Here is a 27,263-nt window from a genome sequence, read left to right on the forward strand (position 1 = left end):
CGAAGGTTAGGCTGACAGGCCTGAGAAGTGTAGAGGAACAAAGGGATCTTGGAGTGCAGGTCCACAGATCCCTGAAGGTAGCAGGCCAGGTAGATAAGGTTGTGAAGAAGGCATACGGAATACTTGCCTTTATTAGCCGAGGCATGGAATACAAGAGCAGGGAGTTATGCTTGAACTGTATAAAACACTGGTTAGGCTGCAGCTGGAGTACTGCGTGTAGTTCTGGTCACCACATTACAGGAAAGATGTGATTGCACTAGAGAGGGTACAGAGGAGATTTACGAGGATGTTGCCGGTACTGGAGAATTTTAGCTATGTGGAAAGATTGGATATGCTGGGTCTGTTTTCTTTGAAACAGAGGAGGCTGAGGGGGACCTTATTGAGGTGTATAAAATTATGAGGGGCCTGGATCGAGTGGATAGGAAGGACCTGTTTCACTTAGCAGAGGGGTCAATAACCAGGGGGCATAGATTTAATGTAATTATGGGGAGATTTCGAGGGGATTTGAGAGGAAATGTATTTACCCAGAGGGTGGTGGGGGTCTGGAACTCACTGCCTGAAAGGGTGGTAGAGGCAGAAACACTCATAGCATTTAAATAATATTTGTATATGCATTTGAAGTGCCTTAATCTGCAGGGCTACGGACCGAGAGCTGGAAAGTGGGATTAGGTTGGAAAGCTCTTTGTTGACCGGTGTGGACATGATGGGCCGAATGGTCTGCTGTAACTTTCTCTGATTCTATATACACTGCTCTGGTTCTCTTTGCCCCTTTACCACGTTGACAGAATGAAATGTTTGAAATTTCCCCGCAGTCGATCGACGATCCTGGTCTGCCTGCAGGCTCGAGGCGAGGAGCAGCTCAAATACCTGCCCGGGGACCATGTGGGGATTCACCCAGCCAATCAGGAGGAGCTGGTGGAGACGGTGATGGAGCATCTGGACCAACTGCCGGCATTCAATGACGCGGTCTCCGTGGAGACGCTGCTCGAGCGGCAAACCCAACAAGGTGAGGGAGACGGGCCGCTCCCACCTCCGCCTCCGTAACTTCGCCCATCTCCACCCGGTCTCAGCTCACCCATTGCTGAAACCCCGTCCTAACATCACCCGTCCCAGCTCACCCACTGCTGAAACCCTGCCCTAAGAGCACCCGTCCCAGCTCACCCACTGCTGAAACCCTGCCCTAACATCGCCCAGTCCCAGCTCACCCACTGCTGAAACCCTGCCTTAACATCGCCCAGTCCCAGCTCACCCACTGCTGAAACCCTGCCCTAACATCGCCCAGTCCCAGCTCACCCACTGCTGAAACCCTGCGTTAACATCGCCCAGTCCCAGCTCACCCACTGCTGAAACCCTGCCCTAACATCACCCGTCCCAGCTCACCCACTGCTGAAACCCTGCCCTAACATCGCCCGTCCCAGCTCACCCACTGCTGAAACCCTGCCCTAACATCACCCGTCCCAACTCACCCACTGCTGAAACCCTGCCCTAACATCGCCCGTCCCAGCTCACCCACTGCTGAAACCCTGCCCTAACATCACCCGTCCCAGCTCACCCACTGCTGAAACCCTGCCCTAACATCGCCTGTCCCAGCTCACCCACTGCTGAAACCCTGCCCTAACATCACCCGTCCCAGCTCACCCACTGCTGAAACCCTGCCCTAACATCGCCCGTCCCAACTCACCCACTGCTGAAACACTGCCCTAACATCGCCCAGTCCCAGCTCACCCACTGCTGAAACCCTGCCCTAACATCGCCCAGTCCCAGCTCACCCACTGCTGAAACCCTGCCCTAACATCGCCCAGTCCCAGCTCACCCACTGCTGAAACCCTGCCCTAACATCGCCCGGTCCCAGCTCACCCACTGCTGAAACCCTCATCTGTCCCTTTGTTACCTCGAGACTTGACCATTCCAAGGCTCTTCTGGCCGAACTCCACATTCTACCCTTCTTCAATGTGAGCTCATCCATAACTCGGCTACCCTGTGTCCTAACTCGCACCGAGTCCCACTCACCCATCACCCATGTGCTCGCTGACCTACATTGGCTCCTGGTTAAGCAACGCCTCGATTTCAAAATTCCCATTCTTGTTTTCAAATCTCTCCATGGCCCTCACCCCTCCCTATCTCTGTAATCTCCTCCAGCCCCACAACCCCCATCGCTCCTCTAATTCTGCCCTCCTGAGCATTCCCAAGCTCTGGAATTCCCTCCCTAAACCCCTTCGCCTCGCGACCTCTCTCTCCTCCTTCAAGATGCTTCTTAAAGCTACCTCTTTCACCAAGCTTTTGGTCAGCTAGCCTAATATCTCCTCGGTTCCCATTGTTGTTTAATAACGCTCCTGTGAAGGGCCTTGGGTGGTTTCACTCTGTTAAAGGCGCTATATAAATTCTTGCTGTTTCTGAATGATCAGTAGACAATGGCGAGTGATGAAGTGTCAGCAAGCAACCTGTGTTTGTCTCCAGGACCGCTGTGTAAGTGGATGTCACAGAACCGGCTCCCACCATGCACGGTCTTCCAGGCACTCACGCACTTCCTGGACATCACCACACCACCTTCCCCCGACCTGCTGCAGTACTTCGCACAGTTGGCAACCGAACCTAAGGACAAGCAGGGCTTGGAGGAGCTGAGTCAGGTACGGGAACAGAGTGAGGGGCTGGTCAGTCTGCACAGGTGGGAGCGAGGGGAGGGTCAGTGTGTAGGGTCAGAGTGAGGGGAGGGTCAGTGTGTAGGGACAGAGCGAGGGGAGGGTCAGTGTGTAGGGACAGAGCGAGGGGAGGGTCAGTGTGTAGGGATAGAGCGAGGGGAGGGTCAGTGTGTAGGGACAGAGCGAGGGGAGGGTCAGTGTGTCAGGACAGAGTGAGGGGAGGGTCAGTGTGTAGGGACAGAGCGAGGGGAGGGTCAGTGTGTAGGGATAGAGTGAGGGGAGGGTCAGTGTGTAGGGACAGAGCGAGGGGAGGGTCAGTGTGTCAGGACAGAGTGAGGGGAGGGTCAGTGTGTAGGACCCCTCCTGCCTGCCGACGTGCTGCCTGTATTTACCTCTGTTTCTAATTCAGGGGACTCACAAGTACGAAGACTGGAAGTGGGAGAACAGCCCGACCATCGCTGAGGTCTTCGAGGAGTTCCCGTCGGTCAGAGTGCCAGCAAGCCTCCTCCTCACACAGCTGCCTCTGCTCCAGCCCCGATATTACTCCATCAGCTCCTCGCCGGCCACCCATCCCACCGAGATTCATGCAACGGTGGCCGTCCTCAAATATCGAACCAAGAGTACGCACTCCAATATTCATTGATTACGGGGGCACCGACTCTCCCCGGGGTACAGGTCCCCACGGGCACCGACTCTCCCCGGGGTACAGGTCCCCACGGGCACCGACTGTCCCCGGGGTACAGGTCCCCCACGGGCACCGACTCTCCCCGGGGTACAGGTCCCCACGGGCACCGACTCTCCCCGGGGTACAGGTCCCCACGGGGCATTGACTCTCCCCGGGGTACAGGTCCCCACGGGCACCGACTCTCCCCGGGGTACAGGTCCCCACGGGCACCGACTCTCCCCGGGGTACAGGTCCCCACAGGCACCGACTCTCCCCGGGGTACAGGTCCCCACGGGGCATCGACTCTCCCCGGGGTACAGGTCCCCATGGGGCACCGACTCTCCCTGGGGTACAGGTCCCCATGGGGCACCGACTCTCCCCGGGGTACAGGTCCCCATGGGGCACAGACTCTCCCCAGGGTACAGGTCCCCATGGGGCACCGACTCTCCCCGGGGTACAGGTCCCCATGGGGCACCGACTCTCCCCGGGGTACAGGTCCCCACGGGCACCGACTCTCCCCGGGGTACAGGTCCCCACGGGCACTGACACTCCCCGGGGTACAGGTCCCCACGGGCACTGACACTCCCCGGGGTACATAGAAACATAGAAGCATAGAAAATAGGTGCAGGAGTAGGCCATTCGGCCCTTCGAGCCTGCACCACCATTCAATAAGATCATGGCTGATCATTCCCTTAGTACCCCTTTCCTGCTTTCTCTCCATACCCCTTGATCTCTTTAGCCGTAAGGGCCATATCTAACTCCCTCTTGAATATATCCAATGAACTGGCATCAACAACTCTGCAATAGGGAATTCCACAGGTTAACAACTCTCTGAATGAAGAAGTTTCTCCTCATCTCAGTCCTAAATGGCTTACCCCTTATCCTTAGACTATGTCCCCTGGTTCTAGACTTCCCCAACATTGGAAACATTCTTCCTGCATCTACCCTGTCCAGTCAATTCAGAATTTTATATGTTTCTATGAGATCCCCTCTCATCCTTCTAACCTCCAGTGAATACAGGCCCAGTCTATCCAGTCTCTCCTCATGTCAGTCCTGCCATCTACCCGGGAATCAGTCTGGTGAACCTTCGCTGCACTCCCTCAATAGCAAGAATGTCCATCCTCAGATTAGGAGACCAAAACTGCACACAATAATCCAGGTGATGCCTCACCAAGGCTCTGTACAACTGCAGTAAGACCTCCCTGCTCCTTGACTCAAATCCCTGAGCTATGAAGGCCAACATACCATTTGCCTTCTTCACCGCCTGCTGTATCTGTATGCCAACTTTCAATGACTGATGTACCCTGACACCCAGGTCTCGTTGCACCTCCCTTTTCCATAATCTGCCGCCATTCAGATAATATTCTGCCTTCGTGTTTTTGCCACCAAAGTGGATAACCTCACATTTATCCACACTATACTGCATGTGCCATGCGTTTGCCCATTCACCTAACCTGTCCAAGTCACCCTGCAGCCTCTTAGCGTCCTCCTCACAGCTCACATCGCCACCCAGCTTAGTGTCATCTGCAAACTTGGAGATATTACACTCAATTCCTTCATCTAAATCATTGATGTATATTGTAAATAGCTGGGGTCCCAGCACAGTCCTACGGCACCTGACTAGTCACTGCCTGCCATTCTGAAAAGGACCCGTTTATCCCGACTCTCTGTTGCCTGTCTGCCAACCAGTTCTCTATCCACGTCAGTACATTACCCTCAATACTATGTGCTTTAATTTTGCACACCAATCTCTTGTGTGGGACTTTGTCAAAAGCCTTTTGAAAGTCCAAATACACCACATCCAATGGTTCTCCCTTGTCCACTCTACCAGTTACATCCTCAAAAAAATTCCAGAAGATTTGTCAAGCATGATTTCCCCTTCATAAATCCATGCTGACTTGGACCGATCCTGTCACTGCTTTCCAAATGCGCAGCTATTTCATCTTTATAATTGATTCCAACATTTTCCCCACTACTGATGTCAGGCTAACTGGTTTATAATTACCCATTTTCTCTCTCTCTCCTTTCTTAAAAAGTGCTGTTACATTAGCTACCCTCCAGTTCATAGGAACTGATCCAGAGTCGATAGACTGTTGGAAAATGATCACCAATGCATCCACTATTTCTAGGGCCACTTCTTTGAGTACTCTGGGATGGAGACTATCAGGCCCCGGGGATTTATCGGCCTTCAATCCCATCAATTACCCTAACACAATTTCCCGCCAATAAGGATTTCCTTCAGTTCCTCCTTCTCACTCGACCCTCGGTCCCCTAGTATTTCTGGAAGCTTATTTGTGTCTTCCTTCGTGAAGACAGAACCAAAGTATTTGTTCAACTGGTCCGCATTTCTTTGTTCCCCATTATAAACTCACCTGAATCTGACTTACGTTTGTCTTCACTAATCTTTTTCTCTTCACATATCTATGGAAGCTTTTGCAGTCAGTTTTTATGTTCTCAGCAAGCTTCCTCTCATACTCTATTTCCCCCCTCCTAATTAAACCCTCCTCTGCTGAATCATAAAATTCTCCCAGTCCTCAGGTTTGCTGCTTTTTCTGGCCAATTTATATGCCTCTTCCTTGGATTTAACACGATCCTTAATTTCTCTTGTTAGCCACGGTTGAGCCACCTTCCCCGTTTTATTTATACTCCAGACATGGATGTACAATTGTTGAAGTTCATCCATGTGATCTTTAAATGTTTGCCATTGCCTATCCACCGTCAACCCTTTAAGTATCACTCGCCAGTCTATTCTAGCCAATTCATGTCTTATACCGTCAAAGTTACCTTTTCTTCAGTTGAGGACCCTAGTCTCTGAATTAACCGTGTCACTCTCCATCTTAATAAAGAATTCTACCATATTATGGTCACTCTTCCCCAAGGGGCCTCGCACAACAAGATTGCTAATTAGTCGCTTCTCATTACACATCACCCAGTCTAGGATGGCCAGCCCTCCAGTTGGTTCCTCAACATATTGATCGAGAAAACCATCCCTAATACACTCCAGGAAATCCTCCTCCACCGCATTGCTACGAGTTTGGTTAGCCCAATCAATATGTAAATTAAAGTCGCCCATGATAACTGCTGTACCTTTATTGCACGCATCCCTAATTTCTTGTTTGATGCTGTCCCCATCCTCACTACTACTGTTTGGTGGTCTGTACACAACTCCCACTAACGTTTTCTGCCCTTTGGTATTCCGTAGCTCCACCCATACCGATTCCACATCATCCAAGCTAATGTCCTTCCTTACTATTGCATTAATTTCCTCTTTAACCAGCGATACCACCCCACCTCCTTTTCCTTTCTGTCTATCCTTCCTGAATGTTGAATACCCCTGGATGTTGAGTTACCAGCCTTGGTCACCCTGGAGCCATATCTCCGTGATGCCAATTACATCATATCTGTTAACAGCTATCTGCACAGTTAATTTGTCCACCTTATTCCGAATACTCCTCACATTGAGGCACAGAGCCTGCAGGCTTGTCTTTTTAACACACTTTTCTCCTTTAGAATTTTGCTGTAATATGGCCCTTTTTGCTTTTTGCCTTGGATTTCTCTGCCCTCCACTTTTACTTTTCTTCTTTTTATCATTTGCTTCTGCCCCCATTCTAATTCCCTCTGTCTCCTTGCACAAGTTCCCATCCCCCTGCCATATTAGTTTAACCCCTCCCCAACAGCACTAGCAAACACTCCCCCCCCCCCGCCCGGGGCATTGATTCCGGTCCTGCCCAGGTGTAGACCTGGTCCCACGTCCCCCAGATCCGGTTCCAATGTCCCAGGAACTTGAATCCCTCCCTTCTGCACCACTCCTCAAGCCACGTATTCATCTGAGCTATACTGCAATTTCTACTCTGACAAGCACGTGGTACTGGTAGCAATCCTGAGATTACTACCTTTGAGGTCCTACTTTTTAATTTAGCTCCTAGCTCCCAAAATTTGTCTTGTAGGGCCTCATCCCATTTTTTACCTATATCGTTGGTACCTATATGCACCATGACAACTGGCTGTTCACCCTCCCTTTTCAGAATGTCCTGCACTCGCTCCGAGACATCCTTGATCCGTGCACCAGGGAGGCAACATACCATCCTGGAGTCTCGGTTGCGGCCGCAGAAATGCCTATCCATTCCCCTTACAATAGAATCCCCTACCACTATAGTTCTGCCACTCTTTTTCCTGCCCTCTTGTGCAGCAGAGCCACCCACGGTGCCATGAACTTGGCTGCTGCTGCCCTCCCCTGATGAGTCATGCCCCTGAACAGTACATCAAAGCGGTGTATCTGGTTTGGAGGGGGATGACCGCAGGGGACCCCTGCACTACCTTCCTTCCACTGCCCTTCCTGTTTGTCACCAGTCCCCTATCTGGCTGTGTAACTTTACCTGCGGTGTGACCAACTCACTAAACGTGCTATTCACGATATCCTCAGCATCGCAGATGCTCCAGAGTAAATCCACCCACAGTCCAGTGCCGCAATGCGGTCTGTCAGGTGCTGCAGCCGGATACACTTCCTGCACATGTAGTCGTCAGGGACACTGGAACCATTCCTGACTTCCCACATAGCACAGGAGGAGCATTACACGTGTCCGAGCTCTCCTGCCATGACTTAACCCTTAGATTAACTTAATTTGGCAACAACAATGATAAAGGTTACCTACTGATGGGGAAAAGAAAAAGAAAAACTACTCACCAATCACCAGTCAATCACTTACCCCCTTGGCTGTGACGTCACCTTTCGATTTCTTTCCACTTCTTCGTTTATCTATGCCCCTGCAGCTGCACCGGTTGGCTGCTCGACTGCCCGAACTCCTCCTCGACGAGCCGTTTGTAGGCCTCTGACCCCGGACTCCCGCTGCTCTACTGCCAGAATTCCTCCTCGATGAGCCTTTTATAGGCCTCCGGCCCCGGACTCACGCTGCTCGACTTGGTCCCCACTCGTACGGGTCCCCACGGGACATCGACTCTCCCTGCGGTACGGGTCCCCCCCACAGGGCACCGACTCTTCCCGGGGTACGGGTCCCCATGGGTCACCGACTCTCCCCGGGGTACGGGTCCCCATGGGTCACCGACTCTCCCCGGGGTACGGGTCCCCATGGGTCACCGACTCTCCCCCACGTGCACCGACTCCCCGGGGTACGGGTCCCCATGGGTCACCGACTCTCCCCTATGTGCACTGACTCCCCGGGGTATGGGTCCCCACGGGGCACCGACTCCCCCACGGGGCACCGACTCTCCTCGGGGTACGGGCACCGACTCTCCCCGAGGTATGGTTCCCCATGGGCACTGACTCTCCCCGGGGTACGGGTCCCCACGGGACACCGACTCTCCCCCACGGACACCGACTCTCCCCGGGGTACGGGTCCCCATGGGACACCGACTCTCCCCCACGGACACCGACTCTCCCCCACGGGGCACCGACTCTCCCCGAGGTATGGTTCCCCACGGGACACCGACTCTCCCCACGGGACACCGACTCTCCCCGGGTTACGGGGTGTGTGGAAGAAACAAGAGGGAAGGTCTGTGATAGGGTGGAAGGCAGGAGATATTTGAGAGACAAAAGGGATGATGGGCTGAATTGAGATGATAATGACACAAGTTAGGAAACAAACGATGAGTCTAGATAGGATGTGAATGGCGGAATGATTACCAGCTGCAGTGGGAAACAGAGAAACAAGATAAAAATTAAACATTAATTGGTGGGGGCGGAGTTTTTGTAAAAATAAGCGAAGAAAGGCAGCCAAAGATGGCCAGAGGTTAAGCTCTGAAATTGTTGAACTCGATGTTGAGTCCAGAAGGCTGTGAAGTGATTTAACGAAAGATGAGGTGCTGTTCCTCGAGCTTGCGTTGAGCTTTATTGGAACAGTGCAGGAGGCCGAGGACGGAGAGGTCAGAGTGGGAGTGGGAATGGAGCGGGGAATTAAAGTGACAGGTGACCAGAGGCTCAGGGTCACACTTGCGGACTGAACGGAGGTGCTCTGTAAAGTGGTCACCCAATCTACGCTTAGTCTCCCCAATGTAGAGGAGACCCCATCGTGAGCAGCGAATACAGTATACTACATTGAAAGAAGTACAAGGAAATCGCTGTTTCACCTGGAAGGAGTATTTGGGGCCCTGGACAGTGGGAAGGGAGGGGGTAAAAGGGCAGGTGTTGCATCTCCTGCACTTGCACGGGAAGGTGCCATGGGAAGGGGAGGGGTGCTGGGGGTGACTGAGGAATGGACCAGGGTGTCGCGGAGGGAACGGTCCCTTCGGAATGCTGAGAGGGGAGGGGAGGGGATGATGTGATTGGTGGTGGGATCACGCTGGAGATGGTGGAAATGGCGGAGGATGATCCATTGGACATGGAGGCTGGTGGGGTGAAAGGTGAGGACAAGGGGAACCCTGCCGTGGTTCTGAGAGGGAGGAGAAGGGGTGAGAGCAGAGATGCGGGAAATAGAACGGACACGGCCGAGGACCATGTTAATCACGGCGGAGGGGAATCCTCTGTTGAGGAAAAAGGAAGACATGTCCGAGGCACTAGTCAGAGCAGATGCGACGGAGACGGAGAAATGGAGAATGGAATGGGGTCCTTACAGGATGTGGGTTGGGAGGAAGTGTAGTCCAGGGAGCTGTGGGAGTCAGTGGGCTTATAGTGGATACTGGTCGAAAGCCTATCCCCAGAGATGGAGACGGAGAAGTCGAGGAAGGGAAGGGAAGAGTCGGGGATGGACCATGTGAAGGTGAGGGAAGGGTGGACATTGGATGCAAAGTGAATGAAATTTTCTAGTTCGGGGCGAGAGCAGGAAACGGCACCGATACAGTCATCAATGTCCCGGAAAAAGAGGTGAGGGAGGGGACCCGAGTAGGACTGGAACAAAGAATGTTCCACATATCCCACGAAAAGGCAGGCATAGCTAGGACCCATGCGGGTTCCCATAGCAACACCTTTCATTTGGAGGAAGTGAGTGGAGTTAAAGGAGAAGTTGTTCAATGTGAGAACAAGTTCAGCCAGGCGGAGGAGGGTGGGGGATGGGGATTGGTTGGGCCTCTGCTCGAGGAAGAAGTGGAGCACCCTCAGGCCATCCTGGTGGGGGATGGAAGTGTAGAGGGATTGGAGGTCCACGGTGAAAAGGAGACGGTTGGGGCTGGGAAACTGGAAACTGTTAAAGCGACGGGAGGCATCAGAGGTGGGAAGAGAGTGGACAGGGGAGAAAACATATAGAGTTGAGATCAGAAGAATTAAGTTCTGTGGGGCAAGAACAGCCTGAAACAATGGGTCTACCGGGACACTCCTGTTTGTGGATCATAGGAACGAGGTAGATTCGGGCTGTGCGGGGAGAACAGGGATCAGGAGCAGGAACCCAGGCTGATTTCCCCTCTCTCTAACCCAGGGTTACTGGGCTGTGATCAGGAGCAGGAACCCTGGCTGATTTCCCCCTCTCTAACCCAGGGTTACTGGGCTGTGATCAGGAGCAGGAACCCGGGCTGATTTCCCCTCTCTCTAACCCAGGGTTACTGGGCTGTGATCAGGAGCAGGAACCCTGGCTGATTTCCCCCTCTCTAACCCAGGGTTACTGGGCTGTGATCAGGAGCAGGAACCCGGGTTGATTTCCCCTCTCTCTCTAACCCAGGGGTCACTGGGCAGTGATCAGGAGCAGGAACCCTGGCTGATTTCCCCCTCTCTCTAACCCAGGGTTACTGGGCAGTGATCAGGAGCAGGAACCCGGGTTGATTTCCCCTCTCTCTCTAACCCAGGGGTCACTGGGCAGTGATCAGGAGCAGGAACCCTGGCTGATTTCCCCTCTCTCTCTAATCCAGGATCACTGGACAGTGATCAGGAGCAGGAACCCGGGCTGATTTCCCCTCTCTCTAACCCAGGGGTCACTGGGCAGTGATCAGGAGCAGGAACCCGGGCTGATTTCCCCTCTCTAACCCAGGGGTCACTGGGCAGCGATCAGGAGCAGGAACCCGGGCAGATTTCCCCTCTCTCTCTGACCCGGGGATCACTGGGCAGTGATCAGGAGCAGGAACCCTGGCTGATTTCCCCTCTCTCTCTAACCCAGGGGTCACTGGGCAGCGATCAGGAGCAGGAACCCGGGCTGATTTCCCCTCTCTCACCCAGGGTTACTGGGCAGTGATCAGGAGCAGGAACCCTGGCTGATTTCCCCTTTCTCTAACCCAGGGGTCACGGGGCAGTGATCAGGGCTGTAACCCTGGCTGATTTCCCCTCTCTCTAACCCAGGGTTCACGGGACAGTGATCAGGAGCAGGAACCCGGGCTGATTTCCCCTCTCTCTAACCCGGGATCACTGGGCAGTGATCAGGAGCAGGAACCCTGGCTGATTTCCCCTCTCTCTAACCCAGGGGTCACTGGGCAGTGATCAGGAGCAGGAACCCTGGCTGATTTCCCCACTCTCTCTAATCCAGGGTCACTGGGCAATGATCAGGAGCAGGAATCCTGGCTGATTTCCCCTCTCTCTCTAACCCAGGGTCACTGGGCAGTGATCAGGTGCAGGAACCCGGGCTGATTTCCCCTCTCTCTCTAACCCAGGGGTCACTGGGCAGTGATCAGGAGCAGGAACCCGGGCTGATTTCCCCTCTCTCTCTAACCCAGGGTTACTGGGCAGTGATCAGGAGCAGGAACCCTGGCTGATTTCCCCTCTCTCTAACCCAGGGTTACTGGGCAGTGATCAGGAGCAGGTACCCTGGCTGATTTCCCCTCTCTCTCTAACCCAGGGTTACTGGGCAGTGATCAGGAGCAGGTACCCTGGCTGATTTCCCCTCTCTCTCTAACCCAGGGTTACTGGGCAATGATCAGGAGCAGGAACCCTGGCTGATTTCCCCTCTCTCTAACCCAGGGTTACTGGGCAGTGATCAGGAGCAGGTACCCTGGCTGATTTCCCCTCTCTCTAACCCAGGGTTACTCCGCAGTGATCAGGAGCAGGAACTCTGACTGATTTCCCCTCTCTCTATAACCCAGGGGTCACTGGGCAGTGATCTGCACAGATCCTGAGCGAGTAATACGAGAAGCTGGTCAGGATACACACTGGATTCATTTGCTGTTTATATTTTTATCGGTTGTTTTGCAGATGGAAAGGGCCCAGTTCGACATGGGGTGTGCTCCTCGTGGCTCAATCGCATCGATCCTGGGGACACGGTTGTGTGTTTCGTCAGAAGGTAGGGTCCAAACCAAAGACCTCATAGTCCCATTGGCTCACACCCTGACGCTGACACACGAACTCTCTGGGCCCGAATTTGGTCAAGGCCCCCGCCTGCCCAAGTGCTGCCCAAAGGAGCACCGATGGCCGCCGAGGTCCCTGACCGTTCTTTGGGCGGGGTTTTCATCACCCAGGTCCCTCGAAGGTCAGCGGGCGGCAAAGCAGCGACGTACACCGCCAGTCTGGGCAGCAGCGGGCGGGAGGTCTCATTCTCGGCGGCAGAGGCACTTGCCGCCCAAGTGCCGCCGAGGATGGAGTCGGGCCCACGGAGGGTCGAAGACCCGAAAATAAAAAGCATCAAAGAAACATCTGACGACCTTCAGGGGACTCCATCCAGGTCAGTCGCTGTGAAGACATAAATTCAAAAACCTGTTCCCCCTCTTCACACTTACCGTCGGGAACAGAGCAGCCTCCACACAGCGGCCCACCGCTGACTCCCGCCAGCACCAATCCGGCATCTCGGCGGGCAGGAGTCCACTCGCGCGCATCGGCCGTCCGCTGACGTCGGCGGGCACTTCCCGGCGGCTCTCCCCTCCCGCCCGCTGCAGGCCATGACGAAGGTGGCACTGGGCGGTTCGAGCAGAGGGATGTCAGCAGCAGTCGGCGGGAAGGCCATCAGGATCGGTCCCGATATAGTCGAGTATTACCGCAAGCTTTAATATATGGATATATACTGGGCCTGAAATCCCGGTTCCAGGCTTCCCGTGGGCATGGCCTGAAAATAAGCAGAGATCAGCCGACCTGTTGCTCCTGCGCCCTCCAGCGATTCTGGCCGGGAGCCTCCTGTCCCCGCACTTCGCAGCACGGGGGGGGGGGAGGGGGCGGGGAGGTTGGAGTCACAAGGGGCTGGACAGCCAGTCAAGGTGCAGTATTCTCATTGATAATAATGGGAACTCTGTACGTACAAGCTTCATTATTATCAATGAGAAGCCCCCCACCCCGCCCCCGAACCCCCCCCCAAACACCAAAACCCTCCCAAACACCTAACCCCCCCCAAACATCCAAACCCCCCCAAACACCCAACCCCCCCAAACACTCAACCCCCCCAAACATCCAAACTCCCCCAAACACCCAACCCCCCCAAACACTCAACCCCCCCCAAACATCTAAACCACCCCCCAAACATCCAAACCCCCCCCAACACCAAACACCCAAACCCCCCCAAGCACCCAAACCCCCCCAAACACCCAAACCCCCCCCCAATCACAAAACCCCCCCAAACACCCAACCCCCCCAAACACCAACCCCCCCCCCAAAACATCCACCCCCCCAATCACCCAAACACCCCCAATCACCCAACCCCCCCAAACACCCAACCCCCCAAACATTCAAACCCCCCCAAACACCCAACCCCCCCAAACACTCAAACCCCCCAAACATCCAAACCCCCCCAAACATCCAAACCCCCCCCAACACCAAACAACCAAACCCCCCAAACACCCAAACACCCCCAAACACCCAACCCCCCCAAACACCCAACCCCCCAAACACCCAATCCCCCCCAAACACCAAACCCCCCCAATCACCCAACCCCCCCAATCACCCAACCCCCCCAATCACCCAACCCCCCCAATCACCCAACCCCCCCCAATCACCCAACCCCCCCCAATCACCCAACCCCCCCAAACATCCAAACCCCCCGCAAACATCCAAACCCCCCCCAAACATCAAAACCCACCCAAACACCCCCCCAAACATCCACACCCCCCAAACATCCAAACCCCCCCCAAACACCAAACCCCCCATAACATCCAAACACCAAACCCCCCCCCAAACACCAAACCCCCCCCCAAACACCAAACCCCCCCCCAAAAACCCAAACCCCCCCAATCACCCAACCCCCCCCAAACATCTAAACCCCTCCATAACATCCAAAACCCCCCCAAACACCCAAACCCCCCCCAATCACCCACTCCCCCAAACACCCAACCCCCCCCAAACACCCAATCCCCTCCCAAACACCCAACCCCCCCCAATCACCCAACCCCCCCAACACCCAAACACCCCTAAACACCCAATCCCCTTAAATACCCAAACCCCAAAGCCCCCTAAACACCCAACCCCCCAACACACCCAAACACCCAAATCTCCCTAAACCCCCAACCTCCCCCCCAAACACCTAGCCCACCCCCAAACACCCAGCCCCCCCAAACACCCAAACCGCCCCCAAACACCCCCCAAATACTCAAACGCCCCCCCAAATACTCAAACGCCCCCAAACAGTGGAGGGGAGAGGAGAGGGGGGGCGAGGAGATAGGGGGGAAGAGAGGAGAGCAGGGCGGTGGGAGCTGGGGAAAGAGTAGAGGAGAGTGGGGGTGGGGGAGAGGAGAGCGGAGGGGAGGAAAGGAGGAGGGGGGGAGAGAGGGGGAAGAGAGAGGGGGGGAGAGAGAGACGGTGGGGGGGAGAGAAGGGGCAGGGGGAGGCCTCTCGCCCAGGGTTAGGAGTGGCACCTGGCACCAGGAGCGGGGGGATAGACTTTTGGCACAAACGCTTCAATAATTGGATGGTGGTAAGCTGCTGCAGTGTGCGAGGTGCTTGTGCAGGTTGTTGTGAGCGGGACAGAATGTGTTGTATGTTTCCTGTCATGTATTCAACCAGCATTATAACCCATGTATAATCTGACCTAAGTTGTACACTGTGAGAACAATGACCACTAGGTGGGAGATACTCTGAACCTGGACCTTCAGGTACAAAAGGGGAAGCTCCACCCACCTTCATCACTTGAGTGCTAAGGAATAAAGGACAGGTCACAGACTGACCTCTCAAGCATGGGCCTCGTGTGCATTTATACTGTGTAGTAAGGATGTATCAATGGTGATGAGAAACTGGGATTTAAACCACTCGAGCATGGCCACTAGCAGAACAGACGAGAGGTACTGTGTTAAGGAATGGTTGGGACAGAGATCCAACATTGTTAAAGCAGCACACAGTTCTCCAGGCAGACAAGGGCAATCGGGCATGCCCCAACATGTAGTCGAACCCAGAGGGGGAGTTCGACAGAGACAATGGCAAGTTGAACGGTGATTCACGCCATTGCAAGAGACAATGCGGCCCGTAATGGGGCCATCAACACCTGTTAATGCGCACTCAAGGACAGTCACAGGGGCAGTCAGGGGCGATCGACTGGCAAGGGATCTTTTTCCAACGACAGCTCATGTTGGAGGCGTGGAGGCACACACTCAGCCGGAGTTTGCAGAGATAAGCAAAATACCTGCAGAAATTGCAGAAATGGACACTGGGGGAAATCGCTGGAAGCTGAAGTTCAGCGAGTTCATGTGGAGCACGTATACAGTTCATACACCAGGACGCCACCGATAATGATGAAAGTGCTCCTCAATGGCATCCCAGTATCAATGGAGTTAGACACGGGTGCCAGCCAGTCCCTGATGGGTAGCAAACAGTTCGAAAAGTTGTGGGCGTCCAAGGCCAGTCGGCCAAAATTATCGCTGATTGACGCACAGCCACTGACATACACAAAGGAGATCATTCCAGTGCTAGGCAGTGGCACGGTAGTCGTGACCCACAAGATCCAGAGAACAGGTTGCCACTCCGGATTGTCCCGGGGGACGGTCCCGCACTACTGGGGAGGAGTTGGCTTTCTGTCATGAACTGGAAATGGGGTGATGTCAATGCAATTTCCTCTGTGGAGCGAGTATCATGCTCACAGATCCTGGACAAATTTGACTCATTATTTCAACTTGGCATCGGCACTTTCATGGGGGCCAAGGTAGTGATTCACAGAAACCAGGCCAGTACACCACAAGGCCAGAGCGGTGCCGTACGTGATGCGGGAAAAGATAGAAGGCGAATTGGACCGCCTGCTGAGGGAAGGCATCATCTCGCCAGTCGAATTCAGTGACTGGGCGAGCCCGATCGTGCCGGTGCTCAAGGCGGATAGGTCAGTCAGAGTATGTGGTGATTACAAGGCCACCATCAATCGGGTGTCACTCCAAGACCAGTGCCCGCTACCGAGAGCGGAGGACCTCTTTGCGACGCTATCCGGTGGCAAACTTTTTTCAAAATTGGACCTGACCTCAGCTTACATGACCCAGGAGCTGGCGAGTGAGTCGAAGAAGCTGACCAACATCACGACACACAAGGGGTTGTTTGAGTACAACAGATGTCCGTTCGGGATTCGCTCGGTCGCCGCGATCTTCCAACGAAATATGGAAAGCCTCCTCAAGTCGATTCCAGGGATGGTGGTTTTTCAGGACGACTTCCTCATCACGGGTTACGATATTGAAGAACACCTCCACAACCTGGCGGAGGTGCTACGCAGACTGGACCGGGTAGGGCTGCGACTGAAAAAGGCGAAGTGAGTCTTCCTAGCTCCAGAGGTAGAATTCCTGGGGATGAGGGTAGCAGCAGACGGGATCAGCCCTACTGCGTCCAAGACGGAAGCGATCCAGAGAGCACCCAGACCCCGTAACACGACGGAGCTGCGTTCATTCCTGGGGCTCCTGAACTATTTTGGTAACTTTCTTCGCAAATTGAGCACGCTGCTAGAGACGCTACACGTGCTCCTACGCAAAGGTTGCGAATGGGTCTGGGGGGACAGCCAGGAAAGGGCTTTTAATAGAGCACGCAATTTGTTATGTTCCAACACTCTGTTAACACTGTACGACCCATGTAAGAAACTTGTGTTAACGTGCGATGCGTCATCCTATGGTGTCAGGTGTGTGTTGCAGCATGTCAATGTCAAGGGTCAGTTACAGCCGGTAGCTTATGCCTCCAGGAGTCTGTCCCAGGCAGAAAGGGGCTACAGGATGGTAGAAAAGGAGGCGCTCGCATGTGTATATGCTGTAAAGAAAATGCACCAGTACCTGTTTGGCAGGAAATTTGAGCTGGGGACAGATCACAAACCCCTAACGTCCCTTTTGGCCGACAACAAGGCCATAAATGCAAACGCATCGGCAAACAATTTGGCACAGACCGGGCACCGAAAACTGCGCCGATGCACTCAGCAGGCTCCCACTAGCCACCACTGAGGGGGCTACCGAGCATGCTGCTGAGATGGTCATGGTTGTTGAAGCTTTCGGAAGCAAAGGCTCACCCGTGACAGCCCGTCAGATTAAAGTCTGGACAAATAGAGACCCGCTATTGTCTCTAGTCAAGAAATGTGTCCTGAATGGGGACTGGGCAGCCACGTACAGGGCATGCCCTGAGGAATTTAAACCATTTCACAGGCGCAAGGATGAACTCTCGATTCAGGCCGATTGCCTACTGTGGGGAAACCGCGTAGTCATGCCCCAGATGGGCAGAGAGGTGTTCATCAGAGAACTCCACAATGAGCACCCGGGCATTGTCATGATGAAGGCAATTGCCAGGTCACACGTTTGGTGGCCAGGGGTAGACGCAGATCTGGAACTTTGTGTTCGCAGGTGCAACACGTGTGCCCAGCTGGGCAATGCGCTCAGGGAAGTCCCCCTTAGACCCTGGCCATGGCCCGCCAAGCTTTGGTCAAGCACCCATGTGGACTACGCAGGTCCTTTCATGGGAAAAATGTTTTTGGTTATAGTAGACGCCTACTCCAAATGGATCGAGTGTGACATTTTAAATTCAAGCACATCCTCTGCCACGGTAGAAAGTCTATGGGCAATGTTCGCCGCCCACGGTCTACCGGACGTCTTGGTCAGCGACAATAGCCCGTGCTTCACAAGCACTGAATTCCAGGACTTCATGGCAGGCAATGGAATTAACCATGTCAGAATGGCACCGTTCAAGCCGGCCTCAAATGGCCAGGTGGAACGAGCAGTGCAGATAATCAAACAGGGGATGCTCAGATTCCAAGGGGGTTCCCTACAAACCCGCTTATCACGCCTCCTGTTGGCCCACAGATCCTGACCACACTCGCTCACAGGGGTTCCACCCGCAGAGCTGCTAATGAAAAAGATGCTCAAAACCCGGCTATCCCTTATACACTCCACCATGAAAGAAATTGTCGAGAGCAGGCGCCAGCCACAATATGACTACCATGACAGGAATGCGAGGGCGCGATGTATTGATGTAAATGATCCTGTTTTTGTCCTCAACTACACTGCAGGGCCCAAATGGCTCGCAGGCACTGTGATTGCCAAAGAGGGAAATAGGATTCTGGTAGTTAAACTTACCAATGGACAAATCTGCCGCAAACATGTGGATCAAACAAAAAGGAGGTTCAGCAACCCCATAGAAGAAGCAGAGGAAGAACACGATGTAGAGTTCACTCCACCACAGGTGACCGAACACCGGAACCAAACGGAGGAGAGCCCAGTCACTGTGGGCAGTCCGGACAGGCCTGAGGCACCGCAAACAGCAGACACTCAGGCCAGCGTCCAACAACCGGAGCCCCAACTCAGGCACTCTACAAGGGAGCGTAAACCACCAGAGAGACTTAACCTGTGATCCCAATAAGACTTTGGAGGGGAGGTGATGTCATGTATTCAACCAGCATTGTAACCCATGTATAAACTGACCTAAGTTGTACACTGTGAGAACACTGACCACGAGGTGGGAGATACTCCTAACCTGGACCTTCAGGTATAAAAGGGGAAGCTTCACCCACCTTCATCACTTGAGTGCTAAGGAATAAAGGACAGGTCACAGACTGACCTTCTCTCAAGCATGGGCCTCGTGTGCATTTATACTGTATAGTAAGGACGTATCATTTCCAGTGTGTCCCGCAGTGTCCCTCATTGCCCTGGCAACCCGATCTTTTTGGCGCAGATCTTCGGCTCCACCCACAGAGCTTAATGGACAGGCAAAATCAACAGTTCCCGCGGGGAACGTTGGCTGATTGTGTTGGAGCGTAACTCCTCGAGTACGGCAAAAATCGGCTTTGGGGAAAACTGAGCCAATGAAATGTTTTGGAAAAAGATATAATTTGGGGATTTTTGGAAGTGTTTTAATTACTTTAGTGGACAGGGTTTTTAACGTAAAAAAGTGGTGTAGATTTTTATTTTTGTGTGTTTTAAAACTCTTACGCTGGTACAAGTAGGCTATGTGTCTGCGTTTACCAGGCACAAGAGTTTGAAGGACATTCGCGGGATGGGAGTTGGGCAAACAGCCTGCAGGGATGGGGGAGATCAACAGATCGGAAAAGCCGGTTTTCAACACATGGGCATTGCGGGCCGAAAACCAGCTTTTGTGGTGCCTCGCCGGGTCTGTACACGCCCCGTGCACACTGAGTATTCAAGCTGATATACCCACATTTACCCACATGATTCTGTCTGTCTCGTTGCTAGGGCTCCGCTATTCCACCTGCCATCTGACGCCTCTATCCCGTGCGTGCTTGTGGGCCCTGGGACTGGGATCGCTCCTTACAGAAGCTTCTGGCAACAGCGTCTGTACGAGATTGAAGAGCAAGGTTAGTGTGGGTGGACTCACAATCGCTCCCTTTCGCTCCATCCACTGTCATCGAACTCTCAATGTCCTAGGTCACCTTTAATACCCCCCTCCCTCCTTCCCGGTCCCTCTCCCTCGATCCCTCCTTTTCCTCAGTCTCTCCTCTCCCTCGATCCCCTCTCCCTCGGTCCCCCCTTTCACTTAGTCCCCCCCTCTCCCTCCTCTCCTTCGATCCCCTCTCCCTTGGTCCCTCCTCTCCCTCGATCTCCTCTTCCTCTGTCACTCCTCTCCCTTTGTCCCTCCTCTCCCTCAGTCCCTCCTCTCCCTCGATCCTCTCTACCTTGATCCCCTCTCCCTCAGTCCCCTCTCCCTTGATCCCCTCTCCCTCGGTCCCCCCTTTCACTCAGTCCCTCCTCTCCTTTGATCCCCTTTCCCTCGGTCCCTCCTCTCCCTCGATCTCCTCTCCCTCATTCCCCTCTCCCTCGGTTCCCTCTCCCTCAGTCCCCTCTCCCTCGGTCGCCCCTTTCACTCAGTCCCTCCTCTCCCTCGATCCCCTTTCCCTCGGTCCCTCCTCTCCCTCGGTTCCTCCTCTCCCTCGATCTCCCTCCCTCAGTCCCTCCTCTCCCTCGATCACTAATCGCTCTCCCTCGGTCCCTTCTCTCCCTCGGTCCATCCTCTCCCTCGGTCCATCCTCTTCTGACACCTCTCTCCTTCTGTCTCTCTCACGCTGCACCTGTCTCTCGCTCTCTCTCTCTCACTCACTAACCCCTCTCTCTCTCTGACCTCTCTTTCTCTCTCTCCCTCTGTCTCTTTCCGACCTCTATCTCGCTTTCTCTCGCTCTCTCTCTCTGTCACTCTCTCCCTATCACTCTTTCTCTATCTATATATCTATCTCTGTCGCGCTCTCTCTCTCTCTATCTCTCTCTCTCTATCTCTCTCTCTCTGTCTCTCTCACTCTTACTCTCTCTCACTCCTCTCACTCCTCTCTCACTCTCTCTCTCTCTCACTCATTCTCACTCTCTCTCTCTCTCACTCTCTCTCTCTCTCACTCTCTCTCACTCCTCTCCTCTCACTCCTCTCTCACTCTCTCTCTCTCATTCATTCTCACTCTCTCTCACTCTCACTCTCACTCCTCTCTTACTCTCACTCTCTCTAGCTCTCTCACTCCTCTCTCACTCTATCTCTCTCTCTCTCTCACTCTCGCTCACTCCTCTCTCAATCTCTCACTCCTCTCTCACTCTTTCTCATTCTCTCTCACTCTTTCTCACTCTCTCTCACTCCCACTCTCTCTCACTCTCTCTCACTCTCTCACTCTCTCACTCCTCTCTCAATCTCTCACTCCTCTCTCACTCTCTCTCACTCTCTCTCTCTCTCACTCCTCTCTCACTCTCTCACTCTCACTCTCTCTCTCTCTCACTCTCTCACTCACTCGCTCTCTTTCTGATCATAGGACGGGAGCCATGTGCGATGACTCTGATCTTCGGATGCCGACAGTCCGAGATGGATCATATTTACAATGAGGAAATGATAGAGGCGAAAAACAAAGGTGTCTTCAAAGAGATTTACACGGCGTACTCAAGAGAGCCAGGGAAGAAAAAGGTAAAGGGAGTGTGGGACAGAGGGTACAGTGTGATGGGGAGTGGGACAACAACAACAGCTTGTATTTATATAGCGCCTTTAACTTCGTGAAACATCCCAAGGTGCTTCACAGGAGTCTTATGCGATTTGAAGCAGATGATCAAAAGCTTGGTCAAAGAGGTAGGTTTTAAGGAGCGTCTTGAAGGAGGAAAAAGAGGTAGAGAGGTTTAGGGAGGGAGTTCCAGAGCTTGGGGCCCAGGCAACAGAAGGCACGGCCACCAATGGTTGAGCAATTATAATCAGGGATGCTCAGGATGGCAGAATTAGAGGAGTGCAGACATCTCGGGGGGTTGTGTGGCTAGAGGAGATTTCAGAGATAGGGAGGGGTGAGGCCATGAAGGGATTTGAAAACAAGGATGAGAATTTTGAAATTGAGGCATTGCTTAACCGGGAGCCAATGTAGGTCCGCGAGCACAGGGGTGAGGGGTGATGGGTGAGCGGGACTTGGTGCGAGTTAGGACACGGGTAGCCAAGTTTTGGACCATCACTAGTTTACGCAGGGTAGAATGTGGGAGGCCGGCCAGGAGTGCGTTGGAATAGTCAAGTCTAGAGGTAACAGGCATGAATGAGGGCTTCAGCAGCGGATGAGCTGAGGCAGGGAACGGAGACGGGCGATGTTACGGAGGTGGAAATAGGCGGTCTTAGTTATGCTGCGGAGATGTGGTCGAAAGCTCCTTTCAGGGTCAAATATGACACCAAGGTTGTGAGCAGTCGGGTTCAGCCTCAGACAGGAGTTGGGAAGAGGGAACGCAGTTTGTGGCGGGGACCGAAAACAATGGCTTTGGTCTTCCCAATATTCAAATGGAGAAAACTTCTGCTCATCCAGTACTGGATGTCGGACAAGCAGTCTGACAATTTAGACAGAGTGTAGAGTGTGATGGGAGTGGGGGAGGGGGAGGGGGCGGTGGGACGGGGGTCCGTGTGATGGGGAGTGAAGAGAGTGGGACGGGGGTCTGTGTGATGGGGAGTGGGGAGAGTGGGACGGGGGTCCGTGTGATGGGGAGCGGGGAGAGTGGGACGGGGGTCCGTGTGATGGGGAGCGGGGAGAGTGGGACGGGGGTCCGTGTGATGGGGAGCGGGGAGAGTGGGACGGGGGTCTGTGTGATGGGGAGAGTGGGACGGGGGTCTGAGTGATGGGGAGCGGGGAGAGTGGGACGGGGGTCCGTGTGATGGGGAGAGTGGGACGGGGGTCTGTGTGATGGGGAGAGTGGGACGGGGGTCTGTGTGATGGGGAGTGGGGAGAGTGCGACGGGGGGTCCGTGTGATGGGGAGAGTGGGACGGGGGTCCATGAGATGGGGAGAGTGGGACGGGGGTCCATGAGATGGGGAGAGTGGGACGGGGTCCGTGTGATGGGGAGCGGGGAGAGTGGGATGGGGGTCTGTGTGATGGGGAGAGTGGGACGGGGGTCCATGTGATGGGGAGCGGGGAGAGTGCGACGGGGGGTCCGTGTGATGGGGAGAGTGGGACGGGGGTCCATGAGATGGGGAGAGTGGGACGGGGGTCCATGAGATGGGGAGAGTGGGACGGGGTCCGTGTGATGGGGAGCGGGGAGAGTGGGATGGGGGTCTGTGTGATGGGGAGAGTGGGACGGGGGTCCGTGAGATGGGGAGAGTGGGACGGGGGTCCATGTGATGGGGAGTGGGGAGAGTGGGACGGGGGTCTGTGTGATGGGGAGCGGGGAGAGTGGGACGGGGGTCTGTGTGATGGGGAGAGTGGGACGGGGGTCCATGTGATGGGGAGTGGGACGGGGGTCCGTGTGATGGGGAGTGGGAAGAGTGGGACGGGGGTCTGTGTGATGGGGAGCGGGGAGAGTGGGACGGGGGTCCGTTGTGATGGGGAGCGGGGAGAGTGGGACGGGGGTCCGTGTGATGGGGAGTGGGAAGAGTGGGACGGGGGTCTGTGTGATGGGGAGAGTGGGACGGGGGTCCATGTGATGGGGAGTGGGGAGAGTGGGACGGGGGTCCGTGTGATGGGGAGTGGGAAGAGTGGGACGGGGGTCTGTGTGATGGGGAGAGTGGGACGGGGGTCCATGTGATGGGGAGTGGGGAGAGTGGGACGGGGGTCCGTGTGATGGGGAGTGGGAAGAGTGGGACGGGGGTCTGTGTGATGGGGAGTGGGGAGAGTGGGACGGGGGTCTGTGTGATGGGGAGCGGGGAGAGTGGGACGGGGGTCTGTGTGATAGGGAGCGGGGAGAGTGGGACGGGGGTCTGTGTGATGGGGAGCGGGGAGAGTGGGATCGGGGTCTGTGTGATGGGGAGAGTGGGACGGGGGTCTGTGTGATGGGGAGCGGGGAGAGTGGGACGGGGGTCTGTGTGATAGGGAGCGGGGAGAGTGGGACGGGGGTCCGTGTGATGGGGAGTGGGACGGGGGTCCGTGTGATGGGGAGAGTGGGATGGGGGTCTGTATGATGGGGAGCGGGGAGAGTGGGATGGGGGTCTGTGTGATGGGGAGCGGGGAGAGTGGGACGGGGGTCTGTGTGATGGGGAGCGGGGAGAGTGGGACGGGGGTCCGTGTGATGGGGAGAGTGGGACGGGGGTCTGTGTGATGGGGAGCGGGGAGAGTGGGATGGGGGTCTGTGTGATGGGGAGAGTGGGACGGGGGTCCGTGTGATGGGGAGTGGGGAGAGTGGGACGGGGGTCTGTGTGATGGGGAGCGGGGAGAGTGGGATGGGGGTCTGTGTGATGGGGAGAGTGGGACCGGGTCCGTGTGATGGGGAGCGGGGAGAGTGGGACCGGGTCCGTGTGATGGGGAGAGTGGGACGGGGGTCTGTGTGATGGGGAGTGGGGAGAGTGGGACGGGGGTCGGTGTGATGGGGACTGGGGAGAGTGGGACGGGGGTCCGTTGTGATGGGGAGCGGGGAGAGTGGGACGGGGGTCTGTGTGATGGGGAGAGTGGGACGGGGTCCGTGTGATGGGGAGTGGGGAGAGTGGGACGGGGGTCTGTGAGATGGGGAGAGTGGGACGGGGGTCTGTGTGATGGGGAGTGGGGAGAGTGGGACGGGGGTCTGTGTGATGGGGAGTGGGGAGAGTGGGACGGGGGTCGGTGTGATGGGGACTGGGGAGAGTGGGACGGGGGTCCGTTGTGATGGGGAGCGGGGAGAGTGGGACGGGGGTCTGTGTGATGGGGAGCGGGGAGAGTGGGACGGGGGTCTGTGTGATGGGGAGTGGGGAGAGTGGGACGGGGGTCGGTGTGATGGGGACTGGGGAGAGTGGGACGGGGGTCCGTTGTGATGGGGAGCGGGGAGAGTGGGACGGGGGTCTGTGTGATGGGGAGAGTGGGACGGGGTCCGTGTGATGGGGAGTGGGGAGAGTGGGACGGGGGTCTGTGAGATGGGGACCTTGTTCGGTTGATGTACTATATCCATTTGCTTCCCCTAGGTGTATGTACAGGATATCATTCAGAATCAGCTGGCCGTGGAACTGTACCAAATCCTGCATTCTCTGAAGGGCCACCTGTACATTTGTGGAGATGTTACGATGGCACAAGAAGTTGCAAAAACCGTGCAGGAATTGATCGCCGGCCAGGGGGCAATGAGTCTGAATGAGGCAGCGGCCTACATTGCCAATCTCAAAGTAAGAGAGCTTCCCAGATTGTGCGCACTGCGCGAATTATCGCGGGAAGACATAACATAAGAACATAAGAAATAGAAGCAGGAAGAGGCCATACGGCCCCTCGAGCCTGCTCCACCATTTAATACGATCATAGCTGATCCGATCGAGGACTCAGGCCCACTTCCCCGCCCGCTCCCCAGAACCACTTATTCTCTTATTGTTTAAGAAAATGTCTATTCCTGTCTTAAATTTATTCAATGTCCCAACTTCCACAGCTCTCTGAGGCAGCGAATTCCACAGAATTACAACCCCCTGAGAGAAGAAATTCCTCCTCATCTCAGTTTTAAATGGGCGGCCCCTTATTCGAAGATCATGCCCCCTATTTCTGGTCTCCCCCATCAGTGGGAACATCCTCTCTGCATCCACCTTGTCACATCCCCTCATAAACTTATATGTTTCGAGAAGATCACCTCTCATTATTCTGAATGCCAATGAGTAGAGGCCCAACCTACTCAACCTTTCCTCATGAGTCAACCTCCTCATCTCCAGAATCAACCGAGTGAACCTTCTCTGAACTGCAAAGCAAATATATCCTTTCGTAAATATGGAAACTTAAACTGCATGCAGTATTCCAGGAGTGGCCTCACCAATACCCTGTACAACTGCAGCAAGACTTCCCTGCTTTTATACTCCATCCCCTTTACAATAATCCTGATCACTTGCTGTACCTGCATACTAACCTTTTGTGTTTCATGTACAAGTACCCCCAGTTCCCGCTGTACTGCGGCACTTTGCAATCTTTCTCCATTTAAATAATAACTTGCTCTTTGATTTTTTTCTGCCGAAGTGCATGACATCACACTTTCCAACATTATACTCCATCTACTAAATTTTTGCCTACTCACTTAGCCTGTCTATGTCTTTTTGCAGATTTTTTGTGTTCTCCTCACACATTAAGTTTCCTCCCATCTTTGTATTGTCAGCAAACTTGGCTACGTTACACTCGTTCCTTCTTCCAAGTCGTTAATTTGATTGTAAATCGTTGGGTCCCAGCACTGATCCCTGCGGCACCCCACTAGTTACTGATTGCCAACCAGAGAATGAACCATTTATCCCGACTCTCTGTTTTTAGTTAGTTAGCCAATCCTCTATCCATGCTAATATATTACCCCTAACCCTGTGAACTTTTATCTTGTGCAGTAACCTTTTATGTCGCACCTTGTCAAATGCTTTCTGGAAGTCCAAATACACCACATCCACTGGTTCCCCTTTATCCATTCTGTTCGTTACATCCTCAAAGAATTCCAGTAAATTTGTCAAACATGACTTCCTCTTCATAAATCCATGCTGACTCTGCCTGACCGAACTTTGCTTTTCCAATGTCCTGCTACTGTTTCTTTAATAATGGACTCGAACATTTTCCCAACCCCAGATGTTAGGCTAACTGGTCTATAGTTTCCTGCTTTTTGTCTGCCTCCTTTTTTAAATAGGGGCGTTACATTTGTAGTTTTCCAATCTGCTGGGACCTCCCCAGAATCCAGGGAATTTTGGTAAATTACAGCCAATGCATCCACAATCCCTGCCGCTACTTCTCTTAAGACCTTAGGATGCAAGCCACCAGGTCCAGGGGATTTATCTGCCTTTAGTCCCATTATTTTACTGAGTACCAGAGACATGAGAGAGCAGCAGCAAATGATGAGAGACAAACAGGGGATTTGATTTGGAGTGGGAGCAGGGGGCATGTTTAAAATGAACAATCTTCAAGTGAGGTAAAAATTCACAAATAGTTTCTCATCACCGAGCAGTGAACGTGGAACGGAATCGATTTAGTTTCTCAATTAACTTCTTCCAGAAGGGGCCTGATAAATATCTGTCGGTGAGCAAGTTTGATCACAGAAACGTACGGCACAGAAGGAGGCTATTCGGCCCGGTGTACCTGTGCTGGCTCCGTGATATAGCAGTCGTGCTCAGTCCCACGCTCCCGTTGTTTGTCCCGGTCCCTGTCCCCCGTCCCTGTACCTGACCCCCGACCCTGTCCCTGACCCCAACCCTGTCCCCCGACCCTCGCCCCTGACCCCTGTCCCGGTCCCTGACCCCGCACCTGACCCTGACCTTGTCCCTGACCCGGTCCCTGACCCCGCACCTGTCCATGACCCTGTCCCCGACCCCTGACCCTGACCCTGTAAGTTCCTCCTCCTCAAATACCCGTCCAACTCCCTTTTCAAATTATTTCAGTCAGCTTGCACCACCTTTTCAG

At 54.4% G+C, this 27,263-nt stretch overlaps 1 protein-coding gene across 1 annotated transcript in view; it reads left to right on the forward strand.

The window, feature by feature from the left end:
* LOC139251755 (nitric oxide synthase 1-like) overlaps positions 1-27,263 on the forward strand; it is a 207,686-nt gene that overhangs the window by 176,686 nt on the left and 3,737 nt on the right. Inside the window, exons 19-25 of the mRNA XM_070873295.1 lie at positions 813-1,006; positions 2,458-2,627; positions 3,049-3,259; positions 12,365-12,452; positions 19,717-19,838; positions 21,267-21,415; positions 24,833-25,027. Of these exons, the coding sequence (XP_070729396.1) occupies positions 813-1,006; positions 2,458-2,627; positions 3,049-3,259; positions 12,365-12,452; positions 19,717-19,838; positions 21,267-21,415; positions 24,833-25,027 (1,129 nt within the window). The remainder of the gene's footprint in view (positions 1-812; positions 1,007-2,457; positions 2,628-3,048; positions 3,260-12,364; positions 12,453-19,716; positions 19,839-21,266; positions 21,416-24,832; positions 25,028-27,263) is intronic.

Source organism: Pristiophorus japonicus, unplaced genomic scaffold (assembly GCF_044704955.1).
Source record: "Pristiophorus japonicus isolate sPriJap1 unplaced genomic scaffold, sPriJap1.hap1 HAP1_SCAFFOLD_441, whole genome shotgun sequence".
NCBI lineage: Eukaryota > Metazoa > Chordata > Chondrichthyes > Pristiophoridae > Pristiophorus > Pristiophorus japonicus.